Source organism: Rhinichthys klamathensis, unplaced genomic scaffold (assembly GCF_029890125.1).
Source record: "Rhinichthys klamathensis goyatoka isolate OS25496 unplaced genomic scaffold, OSU_Roscu_1.1 h1tg000110l_1, whole genome shotgun sequence".
In the NCBI taxonomy this organism is placed as follows: Eukaryota; Metazoa; Chordata; class Actinopteri; order Cypriniformes; family Leuciscidae; genus Rhinichthys; species Rhinichthys klamathensis.
In genome coordinates this window covers 2,000,629-2,025,771 of record NW_026606648.1, presented here as the reverse complement: position 1 = coordinate 2,025,771, position 25,143 = coordinate 2,000,629, and the positions used below count along the sequence as shown (strand labels likewise).

Here is a 25,143-nt window from a genome sequence, read left to right as displayed (position 1 = left end):
CTGCTGCCTGTGTATTCAGAACATCTGCCAAGTTTTCATGTAAATCCAGAGCTATAAACCACAAAACCTGAAATTATTCATCATGTAATTATCAAAGCAGATTGTTGTTCAGACAGGTCGCAAACAGATGAATGAGTGTTGATGTGATTCTTTATTATATTGTGCCAAGTGATTAGTTCCATGTTGTCAATTAATCATAGAAGGAATGCGAACGTAGGAAGTCAACACCAAGTTTAAGTTTTACATGTCAGTCCCCATTTCCTCTGAAACAAAGTGTTTAGATGTTACACCGGGGATTTTAATAAGTCCTTGGCACTTAAGAAGCCTGCAGTTTTGTCAGATACAACACTAGTGTCAAGGGTGACATTGTATTTAACCACGAAAGCAAAGACAAACCATTGTATACTTTCGTTTTGTTTTTTTCATCGTATCCCAGAAACAATTCCCCTCTAGTTAATAACCGACCAAGGCAAAGGGAGATACCATCTCTGGCTTTTAAAGTTAAAAGCAAAGACAATTTACAAAACAAAAGAAAAGAGTCTTTTAAGGGTCAGTGCAAGCTTCTCTAAGCGGAACATATGCCTGAGAGAGGCTATACCTTTGATAAGACTCAGTAATGGTTTGTGTGTGGACGTCTCTGAGCTGACAAGCTTCTTTCATTCTGGCAGAATCATATTTCCCTGTGGCCTCTCCCAGGAACAATGCCTCATTTGCAGCGTTGTGTCCGGATAAGTTTGTGCGGAGGTGCTGTATATATAGCACATTTAATAGTTTTTATTTCCCACCTGGTGACTCTTTTTACTGAGGAGTATTATGGGGTTTATGGGGATACCTTATTTTGTTTATCTTTTCAACAACATTTAAAATGTATAAAAAAATTATTATATTTTTTAGATCTAAATTGTTCACTGCCTATTAATATTTAAATATTTAGCTGCCAAATCTTTGGGAAAAAAAACATTAAACAGGAAATGATTAACAGGACCCATATACCTTTATGGTTATGTGTCAAGGTCCAAGTTTCTTAAAATATCAGATCATTTAATCTTTTTATGTTTAGGTTGTAAAATGTCATGTGGTGCGACTGCTCAATTTTTATGATATTTATGAATTAATAATTTGTGATATTTGTGCATTAAAAAATCTATACACATGTATTCAAACTGAAAGAAAATTTGTTTTATTTTTCACTTGATGGTTACACCACTTTTTTTTACATTAAATTAAAAGGTCTAAATGTTTTTTGTAAAACCGTATTAAACCAACATGAATACATAAACTACATTACTAAGAACTGTTTTATAAGAGATTTTGCTTTATTTTCTTATGTCACTAAGCTAACTGTCAAAATTGGATCTTTTTATTATTACTAGCCTATTATTTAAAGTGATATTTACTGAGTGAGCTCAATGGAATGGTGCCGCTTCAGTGGTTGTAGTTTGCAAGTCCTTCCTCTTCTCAAGTCTCGTGATGTTACGGGCCATCAAGGCTGTTCAGTCGGCACTCATGGGCGTGATTGTTTTTCTAAGTGAAGTGTTCATTGCAGGTTTTGTGTTTCTTTATTTTCTCTTTCACCCTCAAACACTCTTGCTCTCTGTGTCTTTCCCAGCACAACATGCCTTTCTGGAGGATCTCTAGTCACTCTGACCTCATGGCCCTTCACCACGCTCTGGACCTGGAGTACTTGTAGCACTGTGACGGCTCTGTCCCAGGGCGTGCGAGGGCCCTGAAGACCCAAACCCAGCACCGTCAGCCTGCTTCGTCGCCCGAGCGTCTGCGTTCCAACAGCACCAGACCAAAAACAAAATCGTTCTCACACACAACGTAGAGGGAGCGACTCTCTCAGCGTGTTGACACATGGCCGCAATTCGTCTTAACCCTAAACCTTTTTCGAAGTGGAGGAGAGTGAATTTATGGCGCTGCAGCTGCTGGCCCTGGTTACTGTGAATTGGCTTTTTTTTCCAAAGCCATCAAAATGTTTTACAGCCCTGTCTACGCGGGGGACTCGGCAAGGGTTCACACCTGTGACAAAAACTGAGCTACCGATGCCTTTGGAACTCAGCAGGACTCCGATCCCACTGCGACTTGGTGTAATGTTTTGTCTCTATGTGTCCGTCTTTCTCAATCGATGGTACAAAGACAGTCGGGCACGGCCCCCTCGTTTTTCTCGTTTCTCCAGCCCCATCGCCCTGGATGTCCTGCTCTTCTTATTTATAATCTTCAAGAGACTTTGTTGGAGAGGCACCGGCCCCGGGCCCCAAAAAAAGGCGCTTTGTTTGAGAGACTTGTGCCTTTTCGTGTTACAAAGTACTTTGATTCCACTACACCAAGAAGTTTATGGAAGAAAAAAAAGGATTTTCTAAGTAATTTAAGGAAAAAAATTTAACAAAACACTATTTACATTGCAGAGACAATCGTGTACAGACATTTTTTTGTGTGTAAATTTGTAATCACTGGACTATTCTTTCCTATATTGATTAAGGTACATGCTGTGGAAAGCGCTTCATGGAAGTTCGTAAAGGCGTTGCCCGCAGTAGCTCGTGCAAAGCCTGAAAGTGTTGACGTGTTCGAGGTTTCATTCAATAAATAAATGTAGATAAAGATTTTTTTTTTGTGATAATTGTTTTGTCATGACCAAAAGCATGGATGTCAAGTGTCAATAATTTCGTATTTTTCTTCAGTGATGTTTTGTTTCCTCCTTTGTACGCTTCTGGTGGTGAGAACTTGTAGAGACTTTCTCCACAATGAAATGTGACTCTTTCTGTCAGAATTTCATACCGGATAGAGTGAATTAAGTCCCAACGGTAGCTCAAACTCCCAAGGAAGAACATAAACAGCATAATAAGAATAATAATCTTCTGAATGTCAAGCTTCAAACTGAGTGTAAATGTCTGTATCTCCCAGTACTATCTCCTGCCCGAGCTGGACATTGAACCGGGCGTTTAAGCTTAAATAGGTTTTATTATCTTTTGTACTGGCGCTAAAGCAGAAAGTCTTGTACAGCAAGTGTAATTTTTGTATGAAGTAGTCTTTTTATTTTGATTGAGTCCACTGTAGTTGGATTTTCATGATGCATATTGGTAGTTCTAAGGTAACTGTGGACTGGAAACTCTAGCTCTTAGACTTTAAGAAAGAAAGCCACTACTCACTCACACCTACACACACACACACACTCACAATGGAGTTTAGAACATACATGTGCTATCGACTGTGAATTTCCCCAGCTAACTCGATCTGTTTCTAATTTTCCCTCCCGGCACATGATGATGTTCGACTCCTGCAGGTGAGGTCGTCTTCTCTGGCCTAGTTTTTCTCACCACATTTACAATTTCACCCCTCTTATTGCGTCGCCCGCCACCCTCCCCTTACTGGGGAATCACATTTTGCTGCTAGATCATGGTAACAGTAAATGTTTTCTAGATTTAACACAGCATTTTTTTTTAATAAATGATGCAATCATAATGCAAACTGGAAATAATTTACAATATGTGGGCCTCATTGTGAAACACAGTTTGTTGTGTCTACAAAAAAAGATGTGTACAGATGTTTTTGACATTTATTATTTGATTGTGTTTAAATTAATAAAAACTGATTTGTGAACTGTTACACACATTTCCCCTTTTTGCGAGTGATTGAAATGGTGGCTTTGCAATATTCTGCCATGAAGTTTGTATTTATTGACTGTTTGGTCCTATGATCAAATGCCTCCAAATTAAGTGTTTTGGAATGGCGGTCTTCTGAACATATGAGCAACTGATGCGTGTCCAGAGATCATTATATTAACATTTTACATATACATACACACACGCACAGAAGGATAACGTTATAATAGTCTTTTTTTATTATTATTGGGATTGGGAATGTAGTATTTGTGTGGCCTCTTTTGTCATTTGGTGGTCTGCAATTCAGCATTTCCCCCAGCAACAGATTCTCAGACAACACGTCATGTATGGCACTTTTGTTTAAATCATCATAACTGATGTAATGTCATATAAAGCTCTCCGTTCCTCTCATCTCTGTGCAAAGCAACTGTTAGAACAATATGTGGGATTTCAAAGTACATTTAAAATCAATGTTCAGTTCATTTTAAGGACTCGCTTCCAGACTATGGGCCCTATCATACACCCGGTGCAATGCAGCGCCAGGCGCGACGCAAGTGTTTTTTGCCAGTTTCAGCCCGACGCAGTTATCATTTTCACGTCCTGAGTCACATTGTTTAAATAGCAATTGCATGTGCGCCCATGGGCGTGCTGGTCCAGCCCGATCTCACGGCAATTCGTAGGAATTTTACGAGGTGGCTAATTCGTACTAATTCATACGACCTCACTCGTACAAATTCGTACGATTTTTGCTAATTCGTACATATTTTACGAGTTAACAAATTCGTATGAATTCGTACGAATGACCTACCCCTGACCCCGCCCCTAAACCTACCCATCACGTGGGTTTAGACAAATCGTACACTGTTAACTTTCGCTGTAGATTTAGCAGCACAGTACTGTAAAAACCTACAGTACAATACTGCATTTCTATATTACAGTAAAATACTGTAATTTGCATTGCATTCTGGGTAATTTTGTTTGAGCGGGAACATTTTACAGTACATTTTAGTGTTGCTGTAACCTGGCTGTAACATGCCAGGCAAATATACAGGGTTGCTGTAAACAGAGAGCGCGCGCGCCGCCTGACTGACGTCAGAGCACAACTGCGGCAGTTCACTCACTCAGCGCGGATATCTCACTCTGCGGATATCTGCAAATTTGGTAAGTTAATTTTGAATTTTATAATAAGGTTTAAGGATTTTACGCTATAGTGTGTAGCCTACATAGCTTTTAATGTGAAATGACAGTGGAAGTTTAGCCAGCGACGGTTGCAAAAACACTGTTAAGTTTGTTAACGTTATCTGCTCTTTCACTGCTTGTCCTGACATTTTCAAATTTAACGTTATAACTCCGTGAATTAACATTACCTTACGGTTTATTTCGTCCAAAACAGATTTGGTGATTGTTGGAACGGTGGAAAGACAAATCGAGATGGTCTTTTGTGAGTTTTATTTTGTTTCTGTCGAGTTTTAATTAAATGTGTTTTACGATGGTCTGCGAGATAAAATTATACTGCATTTGACATGTTAGTCTTACTGTTAGGCCTATCTCTGTAGGGAACACCCGAGCCTGTCAGTGGTAAAAACAAGCACTTATAATAGACATATCGTTATTTTGATCAAACTGCTATAGGCCTATTTGCAGTCCGTTTCCCGAATGACGAACTTAATGATTTTATGATCAATACTGGACCAAATTGAAGTCGTTTAGACACAAAATAAGACGCGTGAAAATAAGGCTTAAAAACACTGCACTTTCCTTTGCAACGCAAAATGGGTGATTTATTTGGGCTTAGAGAGATGGGCTTAGAGAGATTGGCTATTGGTACCAGTTTAGCCTTTTACTTCATTTCTATTTAGGCAGGAGACCCAGTTATATTGATTATTATAATAATTAAAAATATAAATAAACGTGTAAATTGTTGAAAAACTTCAGACTATCAGAGTTAATGATCTATTAGGCAACAAAGACAAGTAAACTGCATGCCAAAAAATCAAGTTAGAATATTTAGAGAGGTCAAGTGAAGCTTATGTTTTATTAACCTAACTTAGATGTATTGTAAGCAGATTTATGAGATATTTCCTTAACAAGAAACACATAACCGTTAACTGAATACTATTTATTTTGATTTCTTACAGCTCTACAGTGTGGGACAATTTGCAGCCTGGGAAGGAGTTTTATGTAAGTATTAGCCATGTTAATACAATGTTTTAAACTTAAAGTTTTAAAATCTAAAGATTACTTTTTTTTTTTTTTTGTCTGTTTTTGTTATTTCTACAGAGTTTTCTCTCTTCCACTGTCTGTCTGCTCATCTTTGGTGCTGTGGCTAACAGATTTTGTCATGTGTTTTTGTGTGTCATGTCTTTTTCAGTTTTGGTCATCGGTCCAAGGTTCCAGTACCACCTCAAAATCCCAGCCAAGTTTTTAAAGGGATACTCTACTGGTTTTTAATATTAAACTATGTTATTCCCTTAACTAAGACGAATTGATGCATATCTCTCTCGTCTCAGTGCGTGCACTAAATCGCTGTCTTGCGGCGAAACTTTGTTAGATCTTATCTCAGCCCTGTTCATTCAATACGTGCCAAGAAGAGAAGCGACCAAACACCTCCACGTTTTCCCTATTTAAATACAGTTACACGAGTAGTGTGACTCGACCTAGGACGGTGACACAAAATTTTCTAAGCGTGTAAAATAGATATCTATATTGTATGGCAGAATAACATAGCAAGTGCTTGAGAGCACTTCGAATCGGCGCAGTAATATCATCTCTCGTGAAAAGTCCGCTCCCGTTGAAATGAGAGGGAGGAGGAGAGGCAGCGGGGGGAGCGGACTTTTCACGAGAGATGATATTACTGCGCAGAGTCAAAGTGCTCCCAAGCACTTGCTATGGTATTCTGCCATACAATATAGTTATCCATTTTACACGCTTAGAAAAGCACAACGTTTTATTTTGTGTCACCGTCCTAGGTCGAGTTACACTACTCGTGTCACTGTATTTAAATAGGGAAAACGTGGAGGTGTTTGGTCGCTTCTCTTCTTGGCACGTATTGAATGAACAGGGCTGAGATAAGATCTAACAAAGTTTCGCCGCAAGACAGCGATTTAGTGCACGCACTGAGACAAGAGAGGTATGCATCAATTCGACTTAGTTAAGGGAATAACATAGTTTAATATGAAAAACCAGTAGAGTATCTCTTTAAGTATGTCCAGCTACAGCTGCAAGTCATGCAGTTTCTCAACCTCTCTCTTAAATGTGTTCACCATACATGGTTTTAATAGTGTAATTGATCAATAAAAATTTTTTTTGACAAGAACATTGTTTGGATTGTCTTTTGATTTGCAGTTATTCTGAAGTTGCATTATAATATTATTACCTATAGATTTATATACTGTAATAACTACATATTATATAGTTATAATATCATTAGTAATTTGAAAATTACAATGTTTTGCAATAATGCATCAATATATCAATATAGATATTACAGTACAATATCGTATAAATTACAACAGAAGCAGACAAAAATGACAAAAATACTGTAAAAATACAGTACAATACTGTTTTGTAGTTTACAGTACTGTTCGTGTGTACTGTAAATTGAATTACAGTACAGTTACTGTAAATCGAAATACAGTACCTTGCTGGCAACCTTGCTGCCAGTACTGTACTGTAAAAATACAAGAAAATTGTTAACAGTGTACAAATTCGTACGAGTGAGGTCGTATGAATTAGTACGAATTAGCCACCTTTTAATCACTCGTACGAATTCGTACGAATTGGTCGTGAGATAGCGTTGGCTGGTCTGAAAACGGGGTGTATTCAGGCGCATTGCTATTTTGAGGCAACTGAAATAGACTGCGCCATTGATCAACTGAAACCTGGTCTAAAGTCAATGGTGCAGTATTTATTTATTTTTTTGTTAGTTAAAGAGCGCGTTAGTAATAGAAGCCTATAAGTGGATCCACAACATGCGTACACTTTGTCCCGTAGATGGTCTGGTTGCGCTTTTAAACCTCGTGCACAAACAGATCTGTTTCCTCGCTAGAGAAGAGTTCAGTTTTTCCGCTTGCAAATTCCGCCATGTAAATAACGAATCCGCCATGGCGCGAGCGCAACTGGCTTTTAAAGGAAATGGGAGATGAGACTCTGATTGGTTTATTGCACGTTACGCCCAAAACACCCATTACTCATTAAGAGAATAGGGACAACCCTTTTAGACCATGTGCTGGGCACGCCAACCATTTTTCCCTTCGTGAAACTAGCAAAAGTGGATTCGGACTAAGTGCGCTTCAGAGCATGCAGGCTTAGATCGTTAAAAAAGGGTCCATATGATGCAAAAACAATGCTAGATGTCTAAATTGATCACAAATTGACAGAAAATTGTATTTTATTTTGGTATTAATACTGTCTGATCATGTTGTTTATAAAGAGACAGATAAAAGCTTTGATTTTCTGTTTTAGCTGTATTTCTAGATTCAGATGAGGGGAATACGCTATAATCGGGCACCAGCGATTTGTCAGTCGGGCGGTTTGTGTTATTCTTGGGGATAGTTGAAGGTGAAACCCTCACCTAATTGTGATTTCTCTTTGCAGAACAGCCAAATGCTTCCAATAACAGCTCCTCTCCACAAATGTTTCCCTGTGTTTTTCTAAAAAGCTCGGCCACTTGCAGTTGGGAGTGGAGTTGGTTTATATAACGCATGAAAAATATTTATGAGGCTGATTTTATGAGGTGGCCAAAATGAAGATGTAACGAGAGACTGGCAGAGGAATAGAGGCGTTCCTGCAAGTGCTCAGAAGAATCAAGCATTCATGGAATCTTATTTTACAAATATTGAAGTCAATTATGTTTTCAGATGGCATCTAAGCAATATGCCAGGGGATTTAAAGGCTGCCAGGAAGAGCTGATAGGGCTGTTATCCTTGGAATGCAAAAAAAAAAGAAGGAGAAGGAGAAGCCAGGATTCTGTCTGAGGCTCATTTACCACATTGGGACAGAATGGGTTTTGTTCCCTTTGATATGCAATGGTTCCAAAAGTCTGAGACCACATTGGAAAAACTGGGATTTATATATATATATACAATGAAACATCATTTGTAAAGGGGAAAAATAGAATCATTTTCACTAGTGACATTATAATTGTATGTCCTTGTTTGTTTAATAATTACAATAAAAACAGTAAAGATAATAAAACTGATCACATTACAATAAAAACAGTAAAGATAATAAAACTGATCACATATTAAAAACAAAACAAGCATTTTTACTGGTGACATTATTTGTTTTATCTATCTATCTATCTATCTATCTATCTATCTATCTATCTATCTATCTTTCTATCTAATAATTTACCATCTATCTATCTATCTATCATCTAATAATCTTTATATCTATCATCTCACACCAACTTATAAATGCAGCGTCATATTTTTGTTGTGTGTTATTCTCACAGATAATTCATAGATTTACAAGTAATATAGTACATGCTATGTGTTTCAGACACCTCTAAAATAAATAGAATTTGAAAAAAAATGACATGCAGGAAAAAGAAAATCACTTTACACTCTTATGTGAGTAATTCCTTGACAAACAGCACCAGAGTGATTTACTGCCTGAGCCCAGACACCGATTTCATGCAGATTCACACAGAAAGAGCCACTCCTGGAGCATCGTAAGTGAACTAATATTATATTACATACATATCAAACATTAAAAACTCGTTCCACATGAGTTACTTTACAACCAGAGGATCTATTAAAAGGCCCTTGTTCCCCACAGATGCGGTAGCTAATGTGTTTCAAGCTGAGGGAGTTCACTCCATCTTTACGCTGCAGACGAGAGAGAGAGAGGCTCTAATAAAGCACTTGAAATTCACATTCCTCCAACAGTAACATTATGAAACTACATAAGTCAGTGGTGCCTGTCATTTTACTGCCATCGTCTTTAATTGTGATGTTTGTCTTTGGGAGAAGAAAAACATATTTGAAGTTATTGTTGCCTCTTTTCATGGTGTGTTTTGGACAGGCCGATTTACTGCTCAGAGTAAAGACTTACTTCAATTCTCCCGGGGACTGACCTGCCATTACAGCTGTGGGCCTTGCCATACTGGGCTTGTTGGTTGGTTGGTTGGTTGGTTGGTTGGTTTTTTGGATTTTATATAAGATTTAATGATTTAAAGGTGCACTGAATACATTTCACAGGTTCTTATTCAAGTTCAAAAGCTTGATTAAAGTAAGCATGAAACAAAAGTTGCAATAGACCTTATTCACAGCAGCGCCATCTTTGATTTTTAACAGGAATGAAAGCGAGGCTGTGAGGGATAGACATACATCTCTTCAGTGGGTTGAACTGTTATCTCATGTGTTTTGGATTGTTCTGGATTGACGAAACACTGCAAAAAATATCTTTTAGATTAAATTTTGAGTACACTGACAAAAACAATAAGTAAAATTCTCATATGGAATTAAGTAAACTCTACTTGACTAAGTTAAAGGCCCCCTAAAATCAAAATGTAAGTTTGTTAGCTTTTAGTATGAATATGTTAGCCTTAAAGTGTAAATTGCAGGTTCGATTGTTCACGAAGATAATGCAATGTGCTTACTAAACATAAAGATAAGAACCGCCCACAATTGTTTTTATACCAAAATGCTGCATATAATATGAAAAGTTGGTACGTTTTACAGTGGTTTTAAGCACGCCCCCTCCCTTCCACTAGCTGGGCGTGACGTCATAAAAGGGACTCCAAGCTTTTACTGTCTATGCCTGGTCTATGCTCCAAGCCTAGAGTTACCGTTAGTCTAAACGGCAAGTAGGCAGTTATATTGGAGACCTATAGCAAAAATGGTTAACTATTGTGTTTGTGCGGGATGTACGAATACATCAAAAACGGGGGAGAGGCTCCACAAGTTCCCCAAGGACAAACGACTGATTCGTGCCTGTAAGTGTTAGCATACCTAAGGTAGATCTCGGGTATGCAAGCCCGACCCTACCCGAGCACGTTGTGTCCGAGCCCAGCCCGTCCCGACACATTAACTGTAATTATGAGCCCGAGCCCAATTTAAACCCGACCATTTTTCAATACGTGGGTCATTATTATAACTGACGTTCTCAACTACTTTCTATGTTACTTTCTCCCGCCCGCAACATTTATGTTTTGTCCCGCTCCCGCCCGCAAAAATACTTTTTTTCTGTACCTCCAAATACTTTCAAGTTAGCCTACGTGTCGCCACCATACACATCAGGATAAATGCTCCTGATAATTTTTTTGTTATTAAAGCATTAACACACAAACCACACTGTTATAACATAAAAACAAGCAGGCTAACTTACAGTCATGCATGGTTTAATATAATTACAAAGTGCGCTCCCATAATAATTCCTAAAAAGCTGACATCAGTTCATCGCGATCTCACACATCTCTGTTATGATCAATGAATCTTTTATAATATCTACACTTTGTTTGTTATAATTCGAGGATTTGCAGCATACAGAATTCATCACTGAACAAAAAGTCCGTTTTGAGCGGTGAGGGAAGTCTATCGTAAATGCTTCTGATTGGCCATTGCGTTCCTAGAAATCAACACATATGTCTGTGATTGGCTACATCGCTCAACGCTGCAAACATGTTATGAATAGAAACTCTGGCCTGTAAATCTGTTCTTGTTGCTTTTCGGCAACAGATGAATAAAAATGTATTAGTTTTTATGTTTTATTCATAGATATTTCTAGTTTTATTCGTTTTATTCTCCCTCAACCCGAACACACAGAATGAGTGCATTACCGCCCGCGCTCCCTCTTATGACGTCATCACCCGGTTACTGTAAAAAACATGCTAGCTTTGAAGAAACCCCAATAAATGTTATTTTAACGCATTTTAAGACAGAAATTTTTAAATATATACATATTGAGCACTTTAATTTACACATTAATTGGTTGTGGTGGTTAACCTGCAGTTTACCCTTTAAGGTTATAAATAAGCTTGTGTGTTCCAAAACAATGACAAAATTCACTGTTTCAGCTTCTCGTCACATCTTCTGTCCAATCAAATGCTCTCTAGAATCTAAAGCGTCCCGCCCCCTATGCTATAAATACCACCAAAGCGACCTTTGACACGTCACAGAGGAATATGGGTTGGAGATGTGAGTTTGATTGCTCAAATGCTCTTTCAAATAAGCTGAAGTCGAACGTGTCATCAGGATTCGCTTCCATGGTGCTGTCAAGTACGAATTGCAGTCTGTGAGGTAAACTAAACGCTATTGGCTATTTGAAAAGGGGGAGGAGCCATTCAATATGTTCTTAACCCTCTTCCTGTTTCAGTGGAAATTACGTCAACACATTATACAAAGCTGCGAGTTCCAAGGCACTTCAGTGGGCTATAAGTAAAATTAACAAAGAAAACAAGTCATTTTAACTTGTAAAAGGTTGAGTAATTTCTACTTAGTTGAAGTTTCCTTTGTAATATCTTTTGTATTATTTACTTAGATGTTTCTAAGTAAAGTATACTCTGTCACCCCCCTTTTGAGAATGGACATTAAAATCCACTATTCAAACTTAAATGGTTGTAATTCAAGAATGCTTTGGAATATAGACCTACATTTGGTCTTGTTTTAAAGAAAACACTCAGCAGATTATTGCTGAAGTGAAAGCAAACAATGCTTTCAAACTTCAAACAATGAAAGTATGAAAAAGTAATGGAAGTTTAAATTTACAGTAAATCAAATATTCTGTACTTAATATTTTTATATATATAATATTTATATTTTACAAAATATTGTTTACTATAAAATTACTATAAAATCAAAGCCATATATCTAACCAAGTTGTGTTCCAAATTTGAAGTTGATATCACAAAAATTTAAGTTCCCATGAGATGTTGTTTAGGCGTAATACCAAAGATAGCCACCGGGTGACATACATTCCATTGAATTTAATTTAATTTAATATAAAGAATGTATTTATAGAGAGGAATGAAATGTTACTGAGCATATTTTTAATTATTTAATTTAATTAGGCTATTTAATTATTTTATTTAAATGTCTCTGTCAAAAAGTCTGTCCGCCATGAGATTTTTCACTGAGCTTGTCGCAGTGCATTCTGGGACTGCCTTCTGCACAACAATTCATGTGACAATGCTTTTAACCAAAATGAGTTGTTTTATAGGGCAGTATAATGTTGCTGCCTACCTTTTGAAACAGCAGTGAAAAAAATGCATAAAATGTTGCCTACAGAAGATGATCAATAGGTTTTGGAACAAAGCAAGTGATCACGAAGAGGTCATTCCACTTTAACACCAAAAGTGTTCAGATGCTTGTCGTTGCACTCCTGTTTATGTGGACCTTGGCTCCAAACCCATTAATTTATCACATTATTCCATATAGTTGTTTCGAGTTTAGTGCAATTTATGATATCTGCGTTGAAGGTGTTAAAATGTCTCTCCAATTGGCTCAATAAAAGTATCTTTGATTTATTAACAATTTTAGAAGGATGATCTTCAGTGTAACAGCAAAGTAGGTCCTTGTGAGACGTGTCCTCCAAACCCTCCGCTGTGTAAACATCGCAGCCTATCACATGGGCCGGTGCTGGTTTTATAGCAGCAGAGGGTTGGCCCCAGTCATTAAGCTGGGAGTTGTTAGTCATATTTGCGAGAGAGCTTGGCTTTGGCTTTCCGTTCTCCCGTTCGCAACCTCCACCTGCACTTGCGGTCAAACTGCATGCTCAGTGCTCTTTTGTAGGCCCACCAAGCAGTGAGTGGCAGTGAGTTATATGGACGGCTCAGGGCTCGTTTTGGCAGCACAGAGCCGATGACTCCGGCTTCCCCTGCTTTGAGATGTGAGCTTCTGCATCTCCCGGGACTTAATTTGGCCAGCGAGCTGCGCTCAGACCTCCCGGTCTGGTGTTAATTGGTCAGACTTTCTCCCGTTATGGCTCGGATTCGCTCCAAGCCCTTTCTCGGCTGGCCCGCGTTCCAACCTCTCTGTGAGTTTAATAAACTTTATGTCGTCCGGTTAATAAAACAGCATTGTGTCCCGCCTTGGCTTGTTTTTCCTCGATAAGTCATGGGATTTTTCCTCTCTCGCTTTTCCTCTCTCGTGCCCTGTCTCTCTCCACGGGTGATTTCAGAGAAATGCTTTGGAGGCTAAAAGACTCTCCATGTGAAGAGAATCACGGATCGTTTATCCTCTCTATAAAAATGTATCTCCTCCTACTGCCTGATTCTTCTATTGTGTCCTGCTCATTGGGTCCCACAGTAAAGCATTAAAGTAAGTCAACTTTACATTCGTAAAACACTTCCTTTTCTTCTTGGATTCCAGTGAAGTGGGAGTGCAGTTTTCTTTCTCTTCTGTCTGGGTTTGTTGATTGATGTTTGAGCGGTGCGGACTCTCTTATACTGGTGAATGTAGACTGATGTCATTGACGCGTAGATGACAGACACACCACACTTACTCTGGCTTCAGCTGAGGTAATGTGTTCTTCAAGGGGTCAGAGATGGTTTCCCATGTCGGATACACTTCTTTGAATATAAAAAGCACTACCCTGATGAAGCTATATAACATATTTAAATATCGTTGCTGTCTGGTGGAAACCTTGTATGTCCAAAACCGTGATATTCAGGAAATGGAAAAAACACTGTATTTTTAAAATAATTAAACACTGCGTTGTCAAACTTGATTTTGTGGCTTTATATATGGTTAGACACTTGCGTATTATTAACATTTTGCCATCAAGCTCAAATGGAGTTACAAGGTTTTTGACCAGCAAATTTCTGAGAATTATGGACGTGTGTTTTGTCCGTCATTTGAGCCTCAGGCAGTAAGTGCATCGCATTACGTTTTCATCAACTTACAGGTTATAAAGTGTATTGTAGCTATGTGGGCACTCAGTTGTTTCTGTCATTTGGAAAAGATCTCGTGTTATAAAAGATGAAGTGCAACACCAAGGCTATTTAAGACCGTATTGGCTATGATTTGACGGTAAATGCTATACTAAGACACTCTTCTCTGCTCCTCAAATACGTAAAGCATTAGCCTTTATATATAGTGTTTCTAGACGAGTAAAGAAAACACTGTACTTATTTAAAGAACCAGTTCTTATTGCATTGCAAACAAGCAGAGACGGTCCAAACTACGTGTGGCACTTCTTTCACAATATAGGACGGGTGGAGTTATGAGGTTTTTATGAGGTTTAAGGATCCAATGGAGTTAAGAGGTTTATTCACAAACTCATTTAATAATTTTCATTGATTAAATGTTTGCAAAAACCCACAGACAGACGTAAAGGGTGACCAGTAGTAATGATTGACAATTATATTCCACAAGGCATGATAACAGTGGAATTTACATACATTTCCCAGTTCAAAAGTTTACACACCCTTGTTTTTTAATTTCATGGTTTGTGTCCATGTTTGTGTACCAGCTTGCTCTGCTCATTTGAGTTCTTCACCACATTCAACTATATGATGTTGGAATCCAGCTTTGGCTGTCAGGATGCTTGAAGAACGCATGGACAACTGTCACGGAAGGCTGGCCACCTTTACAAAACTGAGAACCACTAAACTTTTGAACAGATTCATTTGTGTAATTTACTCTTTGTCACACTACATTTGTAAATATATGCTATACAACTTGTTTTCAGGAAGAATTCAAATGTAATATTTATTTAATATATATATTTTTAATTCTCTTTACCAAATCTTGCCTCTTTAATGACAAAAAAAAAAAAAAAATCAGTGTATCCACAATGTGTTTTTCACTGTATTTTCTTTCTTGTATTTCTTTATTTCTTTTAAAGGAATGTTAAAGTTGGACAAAAACTTTTTTTTCAACCCTTCATTTGCCATCAGTGACCAAAAAAAAACAGCAAATCAGCCTTTTCGGACAAGCAAAAATATTTGATTTCCTCTGTGACTCCCCTCGGCCAGGGGATTACAAAGGCTTTAAGCCGGCGGATGAAGGAAAGCAAAGTGGTAAGTGACATTTCTGGTCTGGGAATATGGCAATCAGCAGTATGGAGGACCGCCAAGTCCCGGGCCAGGCCTGAAAATGCTAAAAAGGCTCTGGGAGAGTGTAAACAAACACGGTGTTGTGAGGGTGGGGGAGGGAATCTTGGGGGACAGATCTGTTAGCCATCAGCGAGTCCTTTTCATCTGACCGCTGCTCCTCCGGTAAGCTGAAGGAAGGCTTTGTATACCTGCGTACAGACAGGAGCTAAGCATTCAGAGAGCAGGAAACCACAGCCTTTCCCCCCCCCCACCTTCATCCCTCCATCCCTAAGGCCCTACAACAGAGAGCGCATACAGTATGGCATTCTGCGCCAGCGGCCCCTGCCCGCCACTTAGCCAGCCCCAAGACACAGGAAGCTGGCAGAGTCACTGCCGGGTCAGGGTTCGCTCGGGACAAGGGCACACAATGACTCGCTCATGCATATTTAATCACAGACAGGTTAGAGAGCGCCCAGACGTAGTTTATAATTCAGTACAATTAGCGAGAAGGCTTTAAGTTAGTAATGACTTCCTTTACATCAGTCCGTCATCTAACAGTGCCTGCTTGAATCCAAAAACACGCATAAACTAATCTATTCAAGTGCTATAAAAAGTCAATGCATTCAATATCCAACTCGAAGATCATTTGACTAGTAACATTATATGCATCTATTAATTTCACAGAAATGTCCAGTGTTAAAATGCACCTGCATTATTGTCTAATGAGTCCAGGATGAGCGCTATAATCCCTCTGGGCAACACAGGGACCATCCATTGCCCTTGTTCAATAATTCATACGCTCTATCTCTCCACTGACCAAGCCATCACCTTAAAGCATTAAAAGCGCTCACAGTAGAAATGAATACCCTCTCAGCTGTGCAGGGGAGCGTCTGCTTCTGGGTGGGTTTATTTGTTCGATTAAGAGTACAGAGTTATCAAAGACATGCTTAAAGTCAACATGAAATGCCATTGTTAACTTTTCACTTAATGTGGCACTTTGAAGTGAAACAAGATATTGAAATTAGTAAAGAAGAAGAAATGGAGGCAGAGGCATGACTTTATCCATCAGAATTAGGAATATATTGGCAGTCATAGTTTCTGCCAATAAATGTGACTTTTTAATGTTATATCTGTATTAAAAAGTATATTTAAGTCGATAATTTATAGCCAAAAGATCATTATTTCAAGTTGGTTTACCTAGTGTCAAACACAAATAAAATGTTTAATCAGAGCATGAAAGTTTTTTTTTATCCATGGCACTCAGGCATTTAATTTATTTATTCGCTGTTATATTTGTGAAAATTATATTTTCAATTTAAAGTTAATAAAATAAATAAAGATGGCCGAATTCATGTATGATTTCTTTATTCTAATGGTTTAAAATAAGATGTTTGTGGGATAAGAACAGGCTGCCGTTTTTTTTTTTTTTTTTTGACCAAATGTAATTTGATATCTTACATCGGCCATTATATCGGTTAATGGCTATAAAATATAAATAATCATCATTATTGGCATTGGCCAACATTTCTATGTCATATAAAGTGCTCTATAGGACAGGTTAAAGGGGAACTTTTTTTATTTTAAAATAATCAATTAATGTAAACTTTAAAATAATATGAACCAATAATTTGTTCTCAAATAAGACCAGGAACTTGTATTAAGAAAGCACTGTAAAGATTTCATGCTTGACTTTAAGACAGAGCTGAAGGAGTCATTTTACACATCTGTGTCTGACATATTTCCAAAACATTTACTCAATTATTTCATTCTACAGTCACAGATCTTCAGAGGTTTAAATGTGCTGGCAGTGACAAAAACCAAGACACATTTAATTCTTTGGTCCTGTTTACAATATTACTTAGTAGTGTAACTAATTTGAAATTGCAGTCAACAGTGATTCATAATCCCGTAAAAACAATATACACCTTAATGATTCGCACTGCTCTGTTTGAAACCTCATTGTACTCCTCCTGTAAACATTTGTCTAGGACCTTCTCATTGTTCTTTCTCCCCTTCCAGTTCTCCTTTCTCTCTCGCTCTCTCTCTCTCTCTCTCTCTCTCTCTCTCTCTCTCTCTCTCTCTCTCTCTCTCTCTCTCTCTCTCTCTCTCTCTCTCTCTCTCTCTCTCTCTCTAAGTAGGTAAGCGCATACATGTCTGTGTAAATGTGTCCTAAAACCACAAACTCACTTCTGCAAAAGAAACACTGCCTGCATCACTCGCTCACCCTGACTCTGGGCAACCAGCAACTCTCTGTGGATTTCTCAGTGTCCCTCGGTCTATACGAACCCTCGCTGGCTATTTAAACTATGCATTTTTAACAGAAACACTCTCCCGTTGTCAAGTCCAGTTTGTCTTGCTGTGCATAACTGCCATGCTTATAAATAATTATGAATTTTTTTAATTATAAAATGAATATGGAATGAGTATGGAAGGTATAGATTATGTGCCTCTGTGTTTGGCAGATCGAATTCCATGTTGGCGTCTTCCAACATAACATAATAGACTGTTAATGTATTTTAATTAGGGAGGATTCCATATCTTTCCAATAAAGCTTTAATAAAATCTAATTATTGGTTTGTTTCGCTGGACAATGTGGTACTCGTCTTGTACCTGACTTATACAGACACCTAATGGTAGCATTAGTTTTCAATCACAGACGGATTTGTAGAAATGCACTATTTACAGTCGGCCATGATACATTTATTCCACATGCAAAAGTGATAAAAGGACACATGGTGCGTTCGAGTCCTCCTAGAAAGTTTGTATTTATGAGTGTGTGTTTATGACGTCAGGCGTGTTCAAATCACTTTGGTCGAAAAGCAAGATGGCGATGTACCTTTTCTACAAAAACGCATCAACGTTTTTTTTGGTCCTACTTCTACAAAATGGTTAATAAAGAATGTGTTTTTATATATTCAATCGTAAATGTACAATACTATCATATTTTGAACATGAAACGTAGCTCGTTTTATAGTAAATGGGGGGAAAAGTTCATTCATTTCAATAAATATACCATCAAAACAGATCACCCGTTGTGTCCACAATGTTTTCACACTGACACTCCCGAATCGCAAAATTGCTCATAATTTGTTGTGGTGTTCATGTGCATTTAACTTGTTAATATGATCTTTCCCAGATGACTTGAACACGCCAACAGATGCTAAGTGTATATGTTCGAGTTCATGTGGCGGTGTGCAGACCGATCTGACTTGAGGCAATGGCGCTGTATGAAGCAGTACATGAAAAGTGTTTCTGTTGCTTCATAAAAAAAACACCTAAAAAAACAATGAGTCACAATGGGAAGCAAAAAGTGTCCGACTTGACATCTCCGTTTTCAATCCCGCACTTAAATGCAAGCAGCAACTCTCGCCGATCTGTCTGTGCAGCGCCGCATGAAGTCGAACACACCTTATGTGTGTAGTTTTCAGGCTGGTCATGTGTCTTCAACATGGCTGCCTCCATGAGGTGACCCGCTACCTGGTAACATAAAACAGCTTTTATTAGGTTACTGATAAAGTATATACTGGAGTCTTCATCTAGGAATGGACATGCTTTTAAAAAAAAATCAAAAGCACTGTTAATTTCTTTTGGGGTAAAAAGAAAATAGTTTTCACTTAATTTTGATGGTCCCTTTAACACATGCTGTTGACTACAAGTAACGTTGCACCTACGTGTCTACTAACTCTCATTAGAGTGTTAGTAGAGTATTGGTAGACTGGTAGGGTTAGGGTTAGAGTAAGTTGACATGTAGTTGCAAAGTTACTTTGTGTGAATGTCTGTTGGAGGAGCATCACAATAAAGAGTTAGCAGATATTTAGCAGACAGTCTACTAATACTCAAATGAGAGTTAGTTGGCATGTAGTTGCAAAGTTACTTATAGTCAACAGAATTTTCAAAAGAGACCATCAAAATAAAGTATTACCAAAAAAATATACAAATTTTACCTCGAAGACAGAACAACCTATTAAACGAACTGTTACTGTACATTTATCCCTCACATCCTTGTCGTCATTTGCCTAAAATAGAATATGGAAAATAATGAAAACCTTATTATATAATATAACTCTTGTTGTGTGTGTGTGTGTGTGTGTGTGTGTGTGTGTGTGTGTGTGTGGGTTTGGCGTCCATAGATATGAAATATTTGTTGAAGCACTATCTACTCATCCAGACTCTTAGACATAGCATTGACAATGAGAGAGAGGTTGTGAATACAGTCTCGTCTTCTGGAATACTGCATTTAAAAAATTGCTGTAACCCAATAAGATTAAACTCGCGATAACATCTAAAGTCTGTCTCTCACCACACAGCGCACCACACCAATGACAAGTGATGTTCAGGAAGCGACTAACACTTGCCAGATCAACAGATAATATTTGTCAAGGGGGAATTTATTAATATCTGCACCTTGAATTACACATTCACCCTGTAGCCCGAGGCCAGTTCAACTCTGCGGGAGAGGTCACTGGAGGGTGGATCACAAACGTCTGTGTTTTTTTTATGTGCGTGTAGGATGGGTGACTTAGCGGCTACTTGGCTGGCTGACTGCATGTGAGCGTGTTGAGCTGCAGCGGGCCGGGCTCCATGACAACGGAGGCCAGGTCCCATCCTCTCTCTCTAATTGTCTCTGACCTCGAAATTCGATCTCGCTCTCAAGGCAGGAGGATTTCTTTTCACACGGCAATCACTTTTGAATTTGTCCCCTGCATCTCCTGAATGCCTTGCCGGGCCACGGGCGTACACTGTGAGCTTGGCAAAACAAATGACCTATCCTTTTAATTTACCCTCCGAACAGCGTTGTTTGTGTGAGGATTTTTTTTTTTTTTAGGGGAGGGTAAATCCCACTGCTCGAGAAAAACATGAGTTCTTTTCTCCTTTTTTCTTCCGTTTTCTCTCTCTTTTATGCACTTGTCCTCCTCCCCTCTCATTCTCGTGTACACCTACCGATTCTGAGTAATTACAGCCCTGGACAGAAAACAAAAGACATTTTTGATGGATGACGGAGAGGGTGGAATGGGATTAAAATTTTTACGCTTTTCCTCAGCACCTTTCCTTTAAGCACTGGTCTTTAACTGGTATAAAAGCTCCTTCCGATCCTCTCTTCACCTTTTTACAACAACAGAAGTGGGTGTAGACCTAAAACAGCCCAGTGAAAACTATTAAATCACGGTCAGTTGGCACAGGGGTCGTTTGTTAATGCTGAATCATAATCATGGCCTCAGGCCGATGTCTTTAGTGTTTTTAATATTTTAATATGCAGAGACACATTTTTCAAATGTATTTTTAGGTTTATTTCCACAAAAAAAAAAAAAAATTGGGATCCGTGGCACTTTCAAAACATAGCTGGTTGATCATTTTAACCAACCGAGCATAGCAACAGCTCAACCAATGCTGTGAGTTTGGGGCGGGGCTATCTGTTTGTATTAACAAATGGCATATGATCGAGGGTTCAAGAAACCTGTTTGAAAACAGTCATTATGACCAGGGATGCGTTTCCCGTACAACGACGTATCTCTCTGCTTAACTACCATAGTACGATGCATCGTAGAATAAATCAACTAGCTATTCACGACTGTTTCCCGAAACCGAATGTCATGTTTTGCTATAAATTACGGACATGGCTTCTGAGGACTATTTCTCATTTTTCTCAGTTATTTTGCTTTATTTCCAGATTCAATCATAGGCCCGTTCTTACGTACTAGAGCACGTTCACACATGCACACTCTTCAAAAACGACGCTTTAAATCTCTTGACAAACTAAAAGACGTAAATGACATTTGTATGTATTCTAAATAAAAGATATAGATTGTGCTTATTTGCCTCAAGACAAGGATTTATTGAGTCCACATGTCATGCAAACCAGAAACTATGCTTCTAACCAAAGGTCGAGAGCCGTCGTTCAAACCACACAACTTTGCGATGCTGTTTGCGAATGTTCGTTGGAAATATGGTTTCGGGAATGAACTATGCTGATAACGACAGAACTTGCGACCATAGTTGACTAACAATGCTTTTGGGAAACCCCAGCATAGCAACAGCTCAACCAATGCTGTGAGTTGGGGGTGGGGCTATCTGTTTGTTTTAACAAATTGCGTACGGGCGACGGTTTAAGAAACCTGTTTGAAATCAGGTAACTGTAATTCCCCATCACAAACATCTAATTAAATTCTATATACTATTGATGTATACTGTATATAATTAATTATGATGTTAATTGTGTCAGACAAAAAGTTCTGTGAACAAGTTGTATCTGATTCACATGGAATTGATTATGCATTTATTTAACCCCTTAAGTTGCACCGGCCTGCCGACGGGCCCATAGCCATTACATATTTAAAACAGTTATATCCTATACTAAACCTATACTAATGTTGACAAACTATATCATTTTAAAGCTTACAATCTGTAGTTTTCATATCTGGTATATAAATAAATTACAGAAGAGCCGTAATCTATCAATTTGCAACAAGAATATTTTCACACTCCTAAGGCGTGTTAAGACCTTTATTTTGAAATAGTGATGAACATGAAAATCATGAAAGAAAGGCAGAAACCTCAGTTTGTTTTCATGCCAATAGCTCAAAAGACAACATCCATATACATTTGTTTTAGAAAAAAAGGTCTGGAAATGTTTTAAATATAAAGAAAAAAATGATAGATTCACCATTTGTGAAATGGCAGCGAGCTATAACGCACATACGTGTTCTTTTTATGTGATTATTGAGGTTGAATTCATATCAAAATATGCCAAACTTCCCTTACTACTTCTGAATAGGATGCCTACTTCATAAATTGTATGAAAATTGTGGAAATAATGGTTCAGATCACTCAAAACACACATGGAAATGGAGGCGCCCTTATATGGGCAGTAATGGAGTCTGGTTGCGCCCCAGTGAAAAAGTTTGGTACTGCGCCCAAACAAAATCTTACCGAAAGCTTATTTTTTGAGATATCAACCTAAAATCTGAAACACAACTTGTTAAGAGTTTTGGCTTTGATTTTCTTACGGTTTTAGAGTCCACCAGGTTTTGAAAAAATATATTTTATATAAAATATGAATAATTAAATTTTTACATTTTCATAAACTCAAACTTCTATAACTTTTTTTCTGCTTCACTTCCTTAATTTATTTATTTATCCAAAGCATTCTTGAATTACAACCATTTAAGTTTGGATTGTGCATTTTTATGTTTATTTTAAAAAAGGGCACTTAAGAGCTTAATTTATATTAAAAGTAGGGCTGTCAAATGATTAATCATGATTAATCACATCCAAAATAAAAGTTTTTTTACATAATATATGTGGGTGCACTGTGTATTATTTTGTATATATATAAATACACACACATGCATGTATATTTAAGAAAAAATATTATTTATATATAAAATATTTATATATAATATAAATGATATATAAATCTATATACAGTATATACATGAAAATATTTCTTAAATATATACAAGCATGTGTGTGTATTTATATATATAAAATAATTATACACAGTGCACCCACATATATTATGTAAAAAAAACTTTTATTTTGGATGTGATTAATCACGATTAATCATTTGACAGCCCTAATTAAAAGCAGTGTTTAGTGCCTGATTAAACTATATTGTGAGTAATTAATGATTAAAAATACTGCACAGACAATACTGTTTTGTGAATCCAGCCCTCAGTATTTTTGCTAAAGTATCAGTATTGTCTGTGGTGATGTTGATGTCTCTATTCCTCATGGTTAAGGCTTTTTAATGGTTCCTGTCACACAGAGGTTTTAGAGTACAAATGGGCCTCCCTCGGACGGCAGTGGCAGCTGTTGCAAGCCTGAATAATTTGATTTGGTGTTTTATGCCGGAAAAGAGCCTTTCTTCACGAGCCACATTTGGGCTGGGCTTTGGCCATGAGTCTGCCTCCACTGAAAGACTTTACATGACATTAACACGTTTTCAGAGGGCATTACCATTCTCAGGGAGATTTGTCTAGACAAAGACATGGTTTATTTGGAGTTAAAGCTTCATTTCCTGTCTGGACCTTCACTTTCTCTCTTCCTCCATCCTTTATCCACCCATACTCCAACACTCCTCCACACCGCCTGGCTGCCTGTCAGGTAAGAGGATTTCAATTAGTTTACGCTGTGAATATGCGCACAAACGTGATAAATGAGAGCAATTAGTCTCTGTCATGTCTTCCCTCTCCGCTCAGTAAATCACCAGTCCGCCCCTCTTGCTGATGTTAAGAGCACATTACATCACCTTCAGCACTTCATATGGCTTTATGAGATTTCAGGCTCTTTAGAAAAGAGAGTTGAGGAAGAGAGACCAAAAACCCACTTTACTCTAAAACTGATTGGAAAGTTAGAGCCCCTGCATTACGTGTCAAAAGCCATAACTTGGATTACAAGGTAAAAATTCGACATTTCCAGGTCATGGAGGAGCCACGCATTTTCATGTAATTACTGGATGTGGTTTCGGGGTGTTTTTAATATAAACGTGTTTGATTCGTTGCCAGGGTGTAAAACATGGTGTTTGTTATTAGACTTTTAAAACAGTGGGGTACCAAACCATGTGGCGTGATTACTCTGACTCTCATAGAGAGCGCTAAATACAACCTACGCCAAGCGTAGGTTTATATTCTCATGCGTTATATTGTGCCCTGTGTTTTGAACCGACTGGAGATTTATGGGAACATTAGTCTAACTGCCGATACAGGCTCGTATACAAAAGAACGTCTGTAAATGTCCGGAAAATGAACAACAAAAAGGGCCGTTTTACCCAAACAACAGACAGACAGCTTTTGGGCTTACCAGAAGGTGATATTTGGGTGGAATTCCCCTTAAAATGTTCAAATGAAGCATAGTTTACGAATATGCTGATATTGTTTGGCTCGCTGTAAGGAAGATGGAACACAGCCAAACATAATCAAGCTCCAATATTACAGAGGGGACCCCTGCTGTAGCAAAATAATGCTCTTTATACAACTCCTCCAAGTTCTCAGCCTCTTCTCAGCCTTTTATAGCGAATATGGATCGTTAAATGCTTTTCAGATGATGTATCATCATTTCATATCTTGTTTATTGAGTGAATCAGTCATTTCACAGTTTGCTACTTAATTCTGTGAAAGAGATTGCACATGCAGTCAATACAATTACTCAAACCTCAAAGAATGTCTGATGTAACTGTAAATCCATGAGTTCATGGTTAAATAAAAGCTGACTGCAAAAATACTTGCAAAAACCTGTCAGAAGCCATAAGAGATTAAAGAGAGTTTAACGACTTTTGACAGTAATGTTTTAAAATACTTATTTTGTCAGCATTTTGTATTTTTCCATCTACCATTTATTTATTTAGAAAAGAAGAAGTCATTCCCTTATACTCCATGCTGACTCTGGCCAACACTATTAAAGGATTAGTTTACACACACAAAAAAAAAATTGTTGTCATTTACTCACTCATGTTATTCCATACATGACTTTCTTTCTTCCATGAAACACAGAAAGAGACATTTTGAAGATCACTGACAATGAGGACTGAAACTTTCAAGCTTCAAAAAGCTTCCAGCTTCACCA

At 37.9% G+C, this 25,143-nt stretch overlaps 1 protein-coding gene across 10 annotated transcripts in view; it reads left to right on the top strand.

The window, feature by feature from the left end:
- Window positions 1–3,606, top strand: part of eya1 (EYA transcriptional coactivator and phosphatase 1) — an 88,532-nt gene extending 84,926 nt beyond the window's left edge. For all 10 annotated transcript variants that reach the window (XM_056254123.1, XM_056254122.1, XM_056254131.1 and 7 more), the window contains one exon: window positions 1,610–3,606. In XM_056254123.1, the coding sequence (XP_056110098.1) occupies window positions 1,610–1,690 (81 nt within the window). In that variant the 3' untranslated portion in view covers window positions 1,691–3,606. The remainder of the gene's footprint in view (window positions 1–1,609) is intronic.
- The last annotated feature ends 21,537 nt before the right edge of the window (window positions 3,607–25,143 follow it).